Source organism: Dioscorea cayenensis, chromosome 9, assembly GCF_009730915.1.
Source record: "Dioscorea cayenensis subsp. rotundata cultivar TDr96_F1 chromosome 9, TDr96_F1_v2_PseudoChromosome.rev07_lg8_w22 25.fasta, whole genome shotgun sequence".
NCBI classification, from domain to species: domain Eukaryota; kingdom Viridiplantae; phylum Streptophyta; class Magnoliopsida; order Dioscoreales; family Dioscoreaceae; genus Dioscorea; species Dioscorea cayenensis.
The window spans coordinates 16,258,045-16,272,667 of record NC_052479.1 but is presented as its reverse complement, the minus strand read 5'-3'; the positions used below and the strand labels follow the sequence as shown (position 1 = coordinate 16,272,667).

General features: G+C 39.4%; 1 protein-coding gene across 1 annotated transcript; it reads left to right on the top strand.

The window, feature by feature from the left end:
• The first annotated feature begins 6,407 nt into the window (after nucleotides 1-6,407).
• LOC120268528 lies at nucleotides 6,408-6,800 on the top strand. Its single transcript, XM_039275887.1, has one exon. It carries the CDS (start codon nucleotides 6,408-6,410, stop codon nucleotides 6,798-6,800), a length of 393 nt encoding a protein of 130 aa, XP_039131821.1.
• The last annotated feature ends 7,823 nt before the right edge of the window (nucleotides 6,801-14,623 follow it).

The following is a 14,623-nucleotide window of genomic DNA, read 5'->3' as shown; positions in this document are numbered from 1 at the left end:
ATTATATCTTCCTTAATTGATGTTTTTAATTGAGTTTCAATCTTGAATGCTTGTTGAATGATTTCTCCCATTGAGTTACACTAGGGTTGAAAATTCATCTTGCTAACCTTTGTAGATGGGTGACACGCCATGAGGGTTATACAAAGCAAGATTGGAGAGGGTTAAGAGGGTGAGTTGAGGAGTAGCAAAGCATTCTCTTTCCCCTCCTGGGTGATTTATCCTACCTTCATTTTCTAGAGTTCGTTGCGATTACAACAGAGTGAAGAACTAAAGGATGAACTCCACTGGGCTTAGTTGCACGAGCAATAGAGTGAAGCGTTGAAGTGACTTTAGTATCTGGGGCTTAATTGTGACTAAGGATCTTTCGCCAGGACCAAAGGGTTAGATCTACACATAGGAATAAGGTTTATCACTTGGAATCCCTAGAACTCCATGCAACTTTGCATAGTGTGAGGTGTTGTGATTGAATGATATCTCCGCCGAGACATAGTGTAGAGTTAGTCACTATTAACCTTAGGTTTGGGATCGTGTGCTTTAGGATTTCTATGACTCATTAAGCATTAGCTAGGAAGCATAATAGTAGGTCTTGCACTTGAAACATTAGTCCTAGGGGAGCATTGTCTAAGTACCCCACTTCTATCAATTGCGTTTACTTTCACTTACATTGGCCTCTCATTGTTGTTTCTTTTGTTTCTACTTACATTACACTTTATCAACACAATCATTATTCATCTTCGCTTGGTTAAGTAGCAGTTTTAGTATTTTTATTCCCTACTCCTTGTGGATATGATACCCCACTCACTTCAGATTTATTACTTCAACAAACCCATGCACTTGCGGGTCACATGCAAGGGCATTGTCAATTCTCAACCTTAGTGTCACTGTAAGGAAAAATCAATTCAACAAGCATTCAAGGTTGAAACTCGATTAGAAAATCAATTAAAGAAACATAATAAGAGTCAATGAAACAACATCATCTTAGCTTTTTACAAGTCCAAGCACCTACTAGGGGTTTAGCTCTCCATAGAGCAAGATACAATCAATAAAAAAATTAAATGTTAAAGCATGTAATCCATAAGTAAATCCCCTCGTAGTCCGTGATCGATGGTCTTGTGGTGTTGCCTCATCTTCTCCAAGGGTTCCCTCGTCAAGCCTAGGGCACAACTGGCTGAATTGACGCTGACTAATGCTCCCCCAATAGCTCTCTTCCAAAGGAATGTGATGTCAAAGGTCAGTAGAACCATCTGCGAAAACCTAGGCAAAGCCTCTCAAAACCCTAGTTGCGAGCGCCTCCAAAGATGGGCAAATTATTCGAAATAGATTGCTAAAGACTTCTCAAAATGCGGTATTTATAGGGGCTAGAATAAGGCATCCACACGGGTGTGTGGAATTTCCACACATCTGTGTGGATTTCAAGAAATCAATTTTCTGTGAGTTGTGAATAGTAAATGGTACAGTGGTTTTGCTATGAATAGTACAGAGCTTTTGCTATGTTGCACTGGTCAAAAAATGAGTGTGACTGCCTTTATGCCCCTCCACTTTGTATATTCTCTTGAGCACAATGGAGGTTGGCACACACCCACATGTCCTTGAGCATAACTTGTGTTTTTCACTTTCGTTCGATCCAAGAACTTTATCACAATCATGTCCATAATATACTTTTTGCTTTCTTTTGATCCAACTTTGTCTCCACAACCCTACATGCACAAAAAGATCACAAATATACATGAATAAGTGATAAAAATCTGATAAAAAGTGATGCTCATTGTAAAAAAAGAATACTTCGTATGCTTATACATAAGCACTTATCAGTGCTCATCCTAAAAAGCACCTTAAGCCTTGATCTACGTCATTTGCATGGATCCTTTTCTTTTCTTCTTAGGGGGTGGCTGCCAAGGTCTTCCCCAACAAATTTCTAAGGCTAGAGTAAATCTATGATAAAAGAGAGCAAGTGGAGTGGAGTTTAGCTGGCGGGAGTTCATCGAATCACCATCGAAGTAGTTTACATGGCAAAGAGGGGAGTCTTTTGTCACTTCTATTTCTTTTCTTTACCTTAGACTTATATTAATTTGTAAATCCATAAGGGGCTAACCATTCTCCAGTGCCCCGGATCTATGAACTTGGATGTTTATGTGTTATGTTGACTACTTGTTTTTAACGTCTACGGAGTTCTATTGCTTTCTTGTGTTTATTCATGTGTTTGCATAACTTGGTGTGCTTGATTTGCGTAGATGCTTATATAAACCTTGGTGTGTGTAGATTAGCGTAGTAGTGATTACCTAGTATAGTTTCAAAACTTGATTTGTATGAAGCCCGTAGTTCCACTTGCGAAACTTGGCATATTTGATAGCCATCGATGCGACATTGCTTTTGAGCACCTACAAGGATCTTCGGATGTACCTAGTAGATATGAGAAGCAAGTCTATAGACATTTCTCAAAGGGATTAGTTTGGGGCATTGCTCTATCTCCGTGTCTCTCACCTAGTTCATTTCCGGGGCCCTTACTCGTCATCCTTCCTCCTATTAGATTATTTAGTTATCATCTTTACAATGAATCAGTGATCTGGCTAGACATTAGAAGATCAACTAGTACTATGAGTCCAATCCCTGTGGTTCGATAACCCTACCCCTCACGGGGTACCACTGTATTACTTATAACAATCTATGCATTTGCCGACAATTCATCAAGAATATACAAAAAGAAAAGGAAAAAAACACCCGCCATAAGAGATTTATCTTTAATAATGGTTTTTAGTACTTCACCTCCCCTCCCAAAATTTTATGAGAAAAAAATTACTTATCCCATGAGTTATTTATTTGTTATATAATTTCTATGAAATTTGCCTATTATTTAGTATATATATCGAAACCTTGTTTGATTGATAAGTAATAGTGCTTTGTTACGGGGAATATTATTTGAAAAATATGGGGTTGCTATCCCTAACCAATTGTCTTAGAGTTTCAAGCAATGTTTGCTCAAGAGCCAATTATTCTCACTTGAAGAAATTTTTTTGTATGGTTAAGCGTGAACGTATAGTGTAATTATTCTTTTTATTTATTTATTTATTTATTTATTGTTATTATTATCGTTATTATTATTATTTTGACATACAGATCGATAAAAGCTCCGGGTTTAAAAGATGTCGGGAACGTGAATAACCGTGGAGTTAATATCTCATACACTGTGTTCTCATCTTAAATGAATTTTTGTTTAAACTCATCCCTAAAATGAATACCTTACACAATGTGTCTAATGCCAATAGATGAAGAGGCCATTAGCATAAAGCATAATATGTAATAGAATTGGTTTGTGGTATTGTAATTAATTTTGTAGATATCACTATACACGGGTTCATTGGCAATTGTTTAGAATATACTATGTGTTTATATTTTGAAAACTATTTATTTAGATATTCTAAAGTGGTTGCGTGGGGGTAAATTTTTCTAGTATGTCACTAAAATTTGCTCTATTATCACTTGATCACCCAACTTAGAAATGAATCAAAAATGGTCACCCAACTATTATATTTTTTTTACTAGACAATCACTCGAGATATTCTGACCCTCTCCGTCTTAAGTGGCCATCAGAAAAACCAGCCCATAGCCACATCATTGAGCACACTTGGCGTGTACACGTTATTTGATGGTTAATGAATCGGGTTAAAAAAAGCGACCACATCAATATTTTTCCGTTTTTCTTTATTCATTCGAGGCATTGAGGAAGACAAACTTCCGACCTTTGAGAAGAGCTCTAACGGCAATGTCTTCAACCATGGTGGTCTCAAGCCATCCTCCAATTTCCTCTAATGCCTTGATCCTCCAAACACCTGCAATGCCATTAAATAAGAAGAAATTGAGGAACAATCTATTCACCTGTTGCTCCATCTAAAAGTGACATCAGAGATTGATGTACTGTAATCTTGTGAGATAATTCTCATCTTTGTTCATATAGACCATTGATCTTGCACTAGTCTAACATCCTTGTTACCCTGCATTGATCTAAATTCAATGAAGAAATACCTCAAAACAAACATCCTTGTGCTCCATCTAAAAGTGACATCTAAATAATACATCAAAATGTGTTGTAGTCTAACAATCACTCAAGATTGATGTACTGTAATCTTGTTACCCTGCACTAATCTAACATCCTTGTTACCCAATCTCTCTCAAAACAAACATTAAAGACAAGAACCAAATAATACCTCAAAATGTGCCACGATGCATTTATGAAAGTTTAATGTAGGCAATAATTCATAAAAAAATGACAAAAAACTCATAATCCTTGACATAGCTAGAATTCATGGGAGGCTTGAAGTTACTAGTTGTGTATCCATCTCTAATAACTCTATACCAGTAAATAGTATGACCTCTGTTCTGGATGCCATTTTGTCAATTCATCCTTGGACAAGGGATGCATCGTCGGGTCATTAGAGTCATCAAAAACATGAACAAACATCCTTGATGGATTTGAAAAGATGAATCTCTCCAAAGACCAAACCCTAGGAAGAAGAAAAAAGGAAAGTGACAATGTGACTATTTTTTAGCTAACTCATTAACCTTGAGATGATATGGACACACCAAGTGTGCTCAATGACGTGGCGATGGACTACTGACTCAGAATTTCTGATGGGTACATACGACAGAGAGGGCAAGTTTCTAGCCATTCACAACAGTTATACACATCCTATGCTGAGGTGGTGTCCATATTTGTTCTGAATATTCAATGAAGGCTGAAAATTAAAAGAAAATGCTATGAACCATACATTCTTCATGCACCCTATATATATGTCGTAGAAGAAGGACCTTGTGGAGGCCATGTGGGTCCCCATAAAAATTATCTGGGCTTTAAATCAGCTCTCTCCATGACAAAATACATGCCTCACACATCTCATTGTTAACCCATGTCTAGGATTGATTGTCTCATGTATAAAAGGCTAAATTGTGATTATTTTGGGAGCTTTTCACCTTATCTTGGGCTAGGGTTAGGATTACAATAAAGCATTTCTTTGAGACCCTTGGAGGCATGAATTGAGAGCTTAAGGGAGTCGCTGAAGGAAAGATCTAAGATGACAAGATCACTAAGATAAAATGAGGATTGGGAGAGGATTCAAGAAACAAAGAGCATTGTGTTTACTTTAGTTATTTCATTTTTCTTGGTATGTACCATGAATAAACTTAGGACTAGTGGCCAAAAAATCCTAAGGTATTACGAATGATTAATCCTAGGATGGATTTTTAATCGAATATTTTTTTCATAATTGTTAGAGATCGTTGTGTTGATTTATCTATGTAATCATTGATACCATGAGTTAATCATAGAGATAGATTTAGGTCATGCTTAATTATTACAATTGAGATTGAGAAATTCTCTCACATCGAGATCTACTATTGATGAAGGGGATTATCTGCATGCATAGAGATTAGACATTGAACTACTTCCAATTATAGGATTAATTAGTGGTAGTATTAATTCTATTTGGGAGATTCATTGAGAATTAATTCTATTTGGGAGATTCATTGATAATTTAATGCAATCATAGGAAGTTAATTTGAGAAGAGATTCGAACTTGAACCTCATATGGGATTATATGCTAATAGGGTTAAGAAAGGTATTAGCATAGCCTAGGTGTGCCATTGTTGATTGATTGAAGATCTGCAGAGTCAGTGTTATTGAAAGAATGAAGTTGTACTATTTTGGTTACTAAAGTTATATTTGGATGTTTTGTTTGAGAGAAAGTAAGAAGATGTGGATGGTTGGATCATAAATTGTGGTTTAAGTTCGAGGCAAGTTGATGGATGCTTTGTGTTAAGTAGAGGGTAGTGTGGTATGTTCTACTTTAGATATATATTCCTTTGCTTAGTAATGTTTGAATGTGTGTGTGTTTTTCTAGTGATAAAGGGAAGCATTGACTGCAGGTGTTTTATTAGTTTGTGTTTCTTCTCTAGTTATGCTTTCTTGTGGTGTTTGTATCAGATTGATACCTAAACTTTCTAGTTCTTCATATGATGAAAGTATACACTGGTATCAAAGCTTTGGTGTGAGGAGCTTGGTGTTGGAGTTAGTTTTTGTGAAGGAGCTTGAAAAGGGTATGGCTTCTGGCTCAATCTCCAATCCTAATATAGTTCAGTCTTCTTTACCTTTTTTTAAATGAGAAAATTAGGATAGATGGATTGCAAAAAATAAAAACCCTTTTTAGATCTCAAAATCTATGGGGAGTAGTTGTAATGATGACGCTAAAGCTTTATATCTCATTTAACAATCTGTGGAAGATAGTATTTTTTATCGTACTGTGATATTCACAAGTTCAAAAGAAGCATGGGAGCACATTCAAACTTAGGATCATGGATCCTCTCGAATTATCTCTGTTAGAAGATAAACGCATAGATAAAAATTTGAAGTTTTACAAATGAGAGAAGGTGAAAGAGTTCAACAATATGTGTCAAGAATTATTATTCTTGTGAACAAAATTAATGGGCTTGGCTATGACTTAGAAGAGAAGGAAGTTGGTTCAAAAGTGACGAGAAGTTTAACTCCCAAATATGATCATATGATTACTTCTATGAAAGAAGCTAGAGATGTTGATCAATTGTCTTTAGATGAGCTGAGTGGCATTCTGCAAGCTTATGAAGCAATATTTGATAGATTTGTGGATCAACAAACATACAAGGTTCTCTATGTGAAGGGGGAGGCATCTATAAGCAGTGGTGGTCCTCAAGAGTGTGAAAATTGGCCAACTGACTTCAATAGAGAAAGATGTAGAGGTTTCAAAGGTAGAGGAAGAGGATATGATGGTGGTTGACATGACCAAATTACACGTGTGTACCACAAGTGAACCTATGTCGAAGTAATAAAATACCAGATGAGATGGGTAGTCGAATCTAAAAGGAACGAAAGTATTAGTAGTAACCACTTCTCAGTTATCTAGTCAAAATGAAGATTGTGATAAATGAACTTAATTGCAAGAATAAGAAAATCACAAGCAAGCAAGGTAAAGTAGAAAACAAGGGAGATCTCAATCAATAAAGATGAGATACCCGGGCAATGATCACCCTAAGATTTAGACATGAAGTGCAAGACTTACTAAATGTTCCTAACCCGAGTTAAATGAGTTGAGGTAAATGACAACGCCCCTTGAGTATGTCCCGCAAGTGCACGGGTTTGTCGAAGTAATAAATCCCAGATGAGTGGGTATCGTATCCACAGAGAGTAGGGAATAAAAACACTTCAATTGTTTCTTAACTAAATGAAAAATGAATAGTGATTTGTGTGACAAAATGTAATGTAACAAAAGTAAAAGAAAGAAGAGAAAGAGTGCAAGTAAAGGGAGGTAAGGCAATCGATATAAGTGGGGTAAACGGATATTGTTCTGCCTAGAATAATTATTTCAAGTGTAAAAACCCTCTATTATGCTTTCTAACTAATGCATTAATGAGTCGTGGAGATCCTTAAATACATGGTCCAAATCTAAGGTCAACCATACCTATCTTTATACATGTCCCGGAGGAGAAATTGAATAACCTCTCAACCTCGCACTAGTATAGAATCGGAATGAGTTCTTTAGATTGCAAGTGATAAATCCTCTTCCTAGATGTAGACCTAACCCTTTGGTCCAGGTGGAAGATCCCTAGCCACAAAGAGCTCCGTTGCCCCTACAACTAAGCCCTAGATGTAGATATCTTCCTAAAATCACTTTAACACTTCACTCCGTTGCCCCTGCAACTAAGCCCTAGCCGAAGGCCATCCCTTAGCCATTGACTCTACTATAACAGCAAAGAGCTCGAGAAAATGGAGGTAGAATAAATTACAATGGAGGGGAAAAGGGACCCTCTGCTACCTCTCGACTCACCCTCTCAACTCTCTCCAATCTAGCTTTGTCTAACTCTCGTGGTGTGTCACTCAGTCACAAGAGTTACCAACAAGAACTCTTAACCCTAGTGTCACTCTAAGAGAGTATTCACACAATCAAGCATACAAGATTGGAACTCAAATAAAACATCAATTAATTGAAAGCATAATAAAAAGGTTCAATGAAACAAATACATCCTAGGGTTCACAAATATCCAAGTACCCACTAGGGGATTTAGCTCTCCATGGAGCTAATTACAATCAATGAAATCAAATGTAAAAGCAAAGAATCCATAGAAAACCCCCTCGTTAGTCATGGCGATTGTCTTGTGGAGAGTCCTCTACTTGTCCAAAGGTCCCTTTGTCTGGCCTAGGATACACCTTGGCAGATCGGTGCCGACGAAAGCTCTCCTACTAACCTTCTTCCAAATGGAGCGCGATGTCAGAGCCGTAGAACCTCTCCAAATCCCTAGCCAATACATCTCAAAACCCTAGCCACAACCTCTCTCAAGTTGGAGAAAAGATAGAGAAAAGAATCCTCAAAGCGGGGCTGAAATCAGCTTTAAATAGGGCTGTAATCAGGAATCCACATGCCCATGTGGGCGCCCTTATGGATTTTTCGCACGGGCGTGTGAACTTCCACACGCCCGTGTGGAATTTCCACACGCCCATGTGGATTCTCTGTTTTACTCCTTCTTTGGCTGGCTGCGAACAATACCTGCTACATTGTTTGCTACAGTATTTTGCTACATTACCGTCCCAGAATACCCCCGAATCCATGATTTCATCGAGGTAACATAAACGGGCATACGTTTACGCCGTAGATCGCTTTGCTTCTCCAAAAAACGGACACATTGGTGGACATCTTGCTATCCATGCACAAGTTGGAATGCTTGAATGTGACTACCCTTGTGCCCCTCCAAATCGTTGTGCTAACTTGAATACAAGGAGATTGGCGTACATTCTCGCATCATGAACTAACTTATGTCTTCGCGTTTGAACCTTCTAAAGATTTCCACCAAATGATGCATTCATGAGCTACATTGGCTTCTTTCTCTGACATTCATCTTCACAACCCTATATGCATGAAACTAACATAAATGTATACATATTAGCATTAAAACTCGATAAAAGTAATGCTTATCGTAAGAAAAGAACACCTCGCATTCTTATCACACAAGCATTTATCAAACTCCCCCACACTTGAGCATTTGCTTATCCTAAAGCAAAAACTAAAACATTAAAGCATAGACAAAGGAAATATTGGAAGTGCTTTGCCTTAGGATCACCAAAGCATACAAAGAGAGCATTATACAAGTAAGGGAAATTTCAACACTAAATATGAAAAAAATCAATGCTCTAGCTAAAAACTTGAATCCAAAAGGATAACAGACCAGATATCCTGTAACTATGTGAACTCACTCAAGTCAACCCAAGGTATACTCCTCAAAGTTCAAAGTATAAGGGACTTATTTATCTACAAAAAGTAACAAAAATTTCAAAGATGGTAGTAGCTTCACACATCCTCTAAGGTAGCCCTTTCCAAAGCGGCCGCTAAGGTGGCTTTCACACTTTCGAGTTGGTAGCTATTTCTACCGGAGTGGTAGCTTTCACTCATACTATGAGATAGCTTTTTCTCTCATTAGGGCATAACAACTATGCCTAACTCTATTCATGTCCCGGAGGAGAGATTAAATAATCGCTCAACCTCGCACTCGAATAAAGTTGCAATGAGCTCTAGGGATTCCAAGTGATAAACCGCTTCCTAATTATAGACCTAACACTTTGGTCCAGGTGGAAGGTCCCTAGCCACAATTAAGCCCTAGATACTAAGATCCCCTCAACGCTTCACTCCATTGCACGCGCAACTAGGCCCCAGCGGAGGTTCATCCCTTAGACCATTCACTCTATTATGGCCGCAAAGAACTCAAGGAACGGAGGTAGAATCTATCACGTCGGAGGGGAAAGGGGACGCTCCTGTACCTCTCGACCCACCCTCTCAACCCTCTCCAACCTAGCTTTGTCTAACGCTGGTGGTGTGTCACTCACTCACAAGGTTACCAATAAGAACTCTCAACCCTAGTGTCACTCTAGGGGAAATGTTCATACAATCAAGCATTCAAGGTTGGAACTCACAATAAACATCAATTTATTGAAAGCATAATAAAGAAGTTCAATGAAACGTGTACATCGTAGGGTTCACAATCACCAAAGTACCCACTAGGGGTTTAGCTCTCCATGGAGCTACATACAATCAAAGAAAATGAACGTAAAAGCAATGAATCCATAAAGAAACCTCCTCGATGGTCATGTCGATGGTCTTGTGGAAAGTCTTCTACTAGTCGTCCAAGGATTCCTTCGTCCGGTATAGGATACGCCTCGATCGAAGCTCCCCTACCAACCTTCTTCCTAATGGAATCATGATGTCGGAGCCGTAGAACCTCTCCAAAACCTTGGCCAATACCCCTCGAAACCCTAGCCGAAACCCTCTCACAAGTTGGGGAAAAGATGGAGAAAAGAATACTGAAATCGGGGCTGAAATCGGCTTTAAATAGGGCTGGAATCGGGCGACTACACCGGCGTGTATGATGTCACACGCCCCTGTGGAATTTCCACACGGGCGTGGATAATTTCCACACTCCCGTGTGGATTCTCTGTTTCTCTGATTTCTCGGCCGGTTGTGAACAGTACTCTGGCAAAAAATACTCCCGAATTCCATACTTTCATTAGGGTAACGCAAACGGGCACACGTTTACGTCGTGAATCACTTGCTTCTTCAATGATGTACGTGTTGGTGGATCTCTTGTTCTTATATGCATAAGTCAGAATGCTCGGGTGTGACTGCGTTTGTGCCCCTCCAAATTAATGTGCTCACTTGAATACGAGAAGGTTGGCACACACTCTAGCATCTCACACCTGACCTATGTCTTCGCGTTTGAACCTTAGCAAGATCTCCTCCAAAATAAGTGCATTATGATCCACATTGGCCTATTTCCTTCATACTCGGCCTCACAACCCTACCTGCATAAAAGTAACATAAAAACACACATATTATTGTAAAAACCTAAGAAAAGTAATGCTCAACATAAGGAATGAACGCTTCGCATTCATATCGCACAAGCACTTATCAGCCCCTGTGGGTGAACCTATGACAAATACACGGGCGTGGGCATTTTTCTCACGCTCTTGTGGATCTCTGCAGAAGATCTCTCTCTATCCCGAGAAGTCACAAGGGCATGCATCCATCCCTGTGAGTTAGTCCGATAAAAGTCCACGGTCGTGCGTAATTTCTGCACGTGTGTGTGAAACACTTAGATGATTCTCTCGGTTTGACAAAGAAGCCACAGGGACGTGCTGCTACTCCTGTGGGTCGGCCATGGTTATTTTTCGCACGCCCGTGCGGTTGCATTCAGAGACATAAGGAGTGTTTTCCCGAGAGCACATAGGGGCATGCGTTTGCCCTTTGGCTCTTTCCTGTGGAGGCGCACTGGTATGGGTAATTTCCGCACGTCCGTGCGGTTGTGCAGAATTCCAAGAGGCGCGATTTTCCTTTAAAAATCTCGTTGAAATTTTCATCCATTACCCTTCCAGACACTTGAAAATCACTCTTGATCAATTTTCCGACCTCTGACCACTATTTTAGAGGGATTCCTAGTCAATTTTCACGCCGAAGTCGAAGTTTTCATACCCATTTCATTGGTAAATCTTTTAATCTCTCTTCTATTCGCAATTTCGTGTTTTTAGTGGATTAAAAATCTTGAGTTGCACCAATTTTAACTTTATAATGGTTTATGCATGTTTAGAGAACGTTTAACCGTGTTTTTAAGTTGTATTTTTGGAGAATTGATGTGCAACTATGCGGTTTTCACGCCCCGCAGATCCACATGGGCGTGGGTAATTTCCACAAGCCCGTGCGGAATTCTGCAGTATGATTATTTTTTTTTAGCTTCTTTAATCATTTTCTTCATCATTTTCGCAGGTATGGCGCCACGCTCAAAGAAGGAAGAGGATAAGCGCCCTCGAGAGACTTTACCTCAATTGGCGCATATTGAATTCTCGAACCCCGAGCATCATGCTCGATTCGAGTGGCTATCAAGACTTATTTTTGGACAATACTGATTTTACGACCTGAGTGTGCTGAGTGAGGTCCAGCGAGGTGATGAGTTGGCTAGGGAGATTGACGCACTGATGGATGTGGGAAGTTGGAGGAGACTATTGTCGATACGAGAGCAAGTTATTCGCACATTGACACTGGAAGTACTGGCATCTTTTGAGTTCGGACAGCCATATGGGAGAGATGTCATACAGCTCAGAGTGTTTGGACATCATTTTACTATAAGTTTCACTGAGTTTTCAGTTTGTATGGGCTTGTATGACGAGACATAACAGGTACCGAGGAGTATGGACACTTGCCGACAGATTACCCTAGCACCTTGGCCCAAGCGCAAGCTTACCAAGCTTTGTGCGGACAGGGGTAGTATGAACCAGGAGTGTTCAAAGCCACATGTTTATCCTGGCTGAGCTACAGGTATTTATTCGCCATCCTAAGAAGATCTGTGTATGGCCAAGAAGATGACACAGGGTTTCTTTATTTGTATTCCATAGTTCGGACCGTGCCGATTCACACGGGGCACGTTGTGGCTGACTTTCTGTGACAGCAGGGCAAGCATGGGAAAGTGGGAGTATTATTTGGTGTTCCCTACATCACTAGACTTATTCGCCGGATGGGCCTCATGGATGCCATTCGGGATACTGACGAGACAGTTATTCCTTCTCCACTTGGACTCGATACTCTCAAAATTATGGGATTAGTGCGTAGACATGGTCCTGGAATTTATATTTTGGCCACATCCACCACTAAAAGCACTAAGGGCGGAGGATATGCAGCGAGGGATTCCACACCGACGGTAATTAAGACCTCAGGGTGCCTGAGTACCCTTTAAGGAGCCTATGATCATATTGAGAAGCTCGAGAGAACTGTGAGTGTATTATAGTCTGAGATTATCGAGATTCGGGCGATACAGTTAGCATAGTATACCAAGATGGTAGCCCGTTTCGATGTGTTACATCAGTTACTGATTGGCAGACCTCCAACCCCTCTAGCATCACCATCACCACCTCCACGGCACCCTTTGATCTAGCACCAGCATCAACAGTAGAGCAGAGACCTATTAACATCGACACTTGATTTTGCTTTTCATTTTTTTACTTCTACATTTAATTTCGGACTTGTATACTCAGAAAGGACTTTCCTTCTGAGTTTATTTTCATTTTGTTGCTTCGAGTTGTATTCATTGCTTTATCTTTTATATACTCGAGTTGTTTTTATTTTATTGAGCTTCACTGAACTCCCTCGTGTATAAGTGTAGATGGTCTTGTCAACATGGTAATTAAGAACTTGTCATGGACACGACCAAGGTGCTTCGGCACCTAGCCGTGTGAGCTTTACAACTCATTGGATCATTACTCCCAAAGATTTAGCTCCATCAAATGCAACACTAGGAGTTAGGGGAGTATTGTTTTAATTGTTTCTCCCATATTTGTTCTTGATTGATATACATTATGTGTGAGCTTGTATGTGTACATTGGGGACAATCTACAACTTAAGTGTGGGGGGCAGTTTCATAGTGCACGTATCTTTTATAATAGTTTTGATTGATATACATGCTCACATTGCCAATGGCGGTTCACCTTAGTTGCAATGAATGTATTCTTGAGCTTAAGAGAGTTTTTAACATTGAATGTTCTCATGCTCTAGTTTTTGCTTGAATTTCTAGGAATTTTTCCTCGATTGACACTTGTTGCACTACTCAATCTTTAATCTCTTTTGGAAACTTAAGTTTGATGTAAAAGGGACTAGTTATAGTTATTTCTTTTGTTAATTCTTAAAAAAAGAAAGAACAAAAATAGTTGTGCTTAGATTTGGGACTATGTATGTAAGGATTTCCACGACTCTCCATTGCATAATAGAGAGTTCTTGCACTTGAAATGATCTTCCTAGGTGAAGCATCATCCGAGTACCCCATCTTTATCGATTGCCTTACCCTTTTCTTTATTCTTGCTCTCTCACTTGTTTCTTTTATTATTGAGAATTGAATCAATTTCACACTAATCACTATTGATCTTCCACATAGCTAAGAACCAAATTAAGTATTTTCATTCCGTACTTCCTGTGGATTCGACCCCGCTCACCCGAGATTATTACTTCGACAAACCCGTGCACTTGGGGGATATAAGCAAGGGGATCTTGTCAGGGGCGAGTCCATGCCCCTGTGTCTTCTCTTGATGATCTCGTAGTACAAATCCATGGGCGTGTGAAAATTTCACATGCTCATGCATTTTCTCTAGATGCCTTAAAAACTTTGCAGGCTCTGCAGAAAATTCCTAAACATGTTTACACACTCAGAGCCTGCCCTATTATGCAAACTAAACCATCGAAAAACATGAGAAACAATCTCAAGCAACCAAAACTTCATCAAATCCACATGAAAACACATGATGACTTTAAAAACCCAAAATAAAACATGGTAAAAGCATCTAAAAACCAAGACACCAACACTCAACACTTTATTCATGCAAACACTAAACTACTCAACTAAGAAAACAGTAAACACTTGGGTTGCCTCCCAAGAAGCGCTTGTTTAACGTCACTAAGCTTGACGTATCTTGTCTTACATCACGGGGGTTCATAGATGAAGATTGCTTTCTTACCCATAACTTGAAAGCATGATGAGCAAAGTCTCTTGAAGATAGAGGGTAGATTATCATGCTTGGGAC

Coding starts and splice junctions, on each gene's coding strand:
- LOC120268528 (XM_039275887.1), top strand. CDS start 6,408: ATGAGAGAAGGTGAAAGAGTTCAACAATATGTGTCAAGAATTATTATT.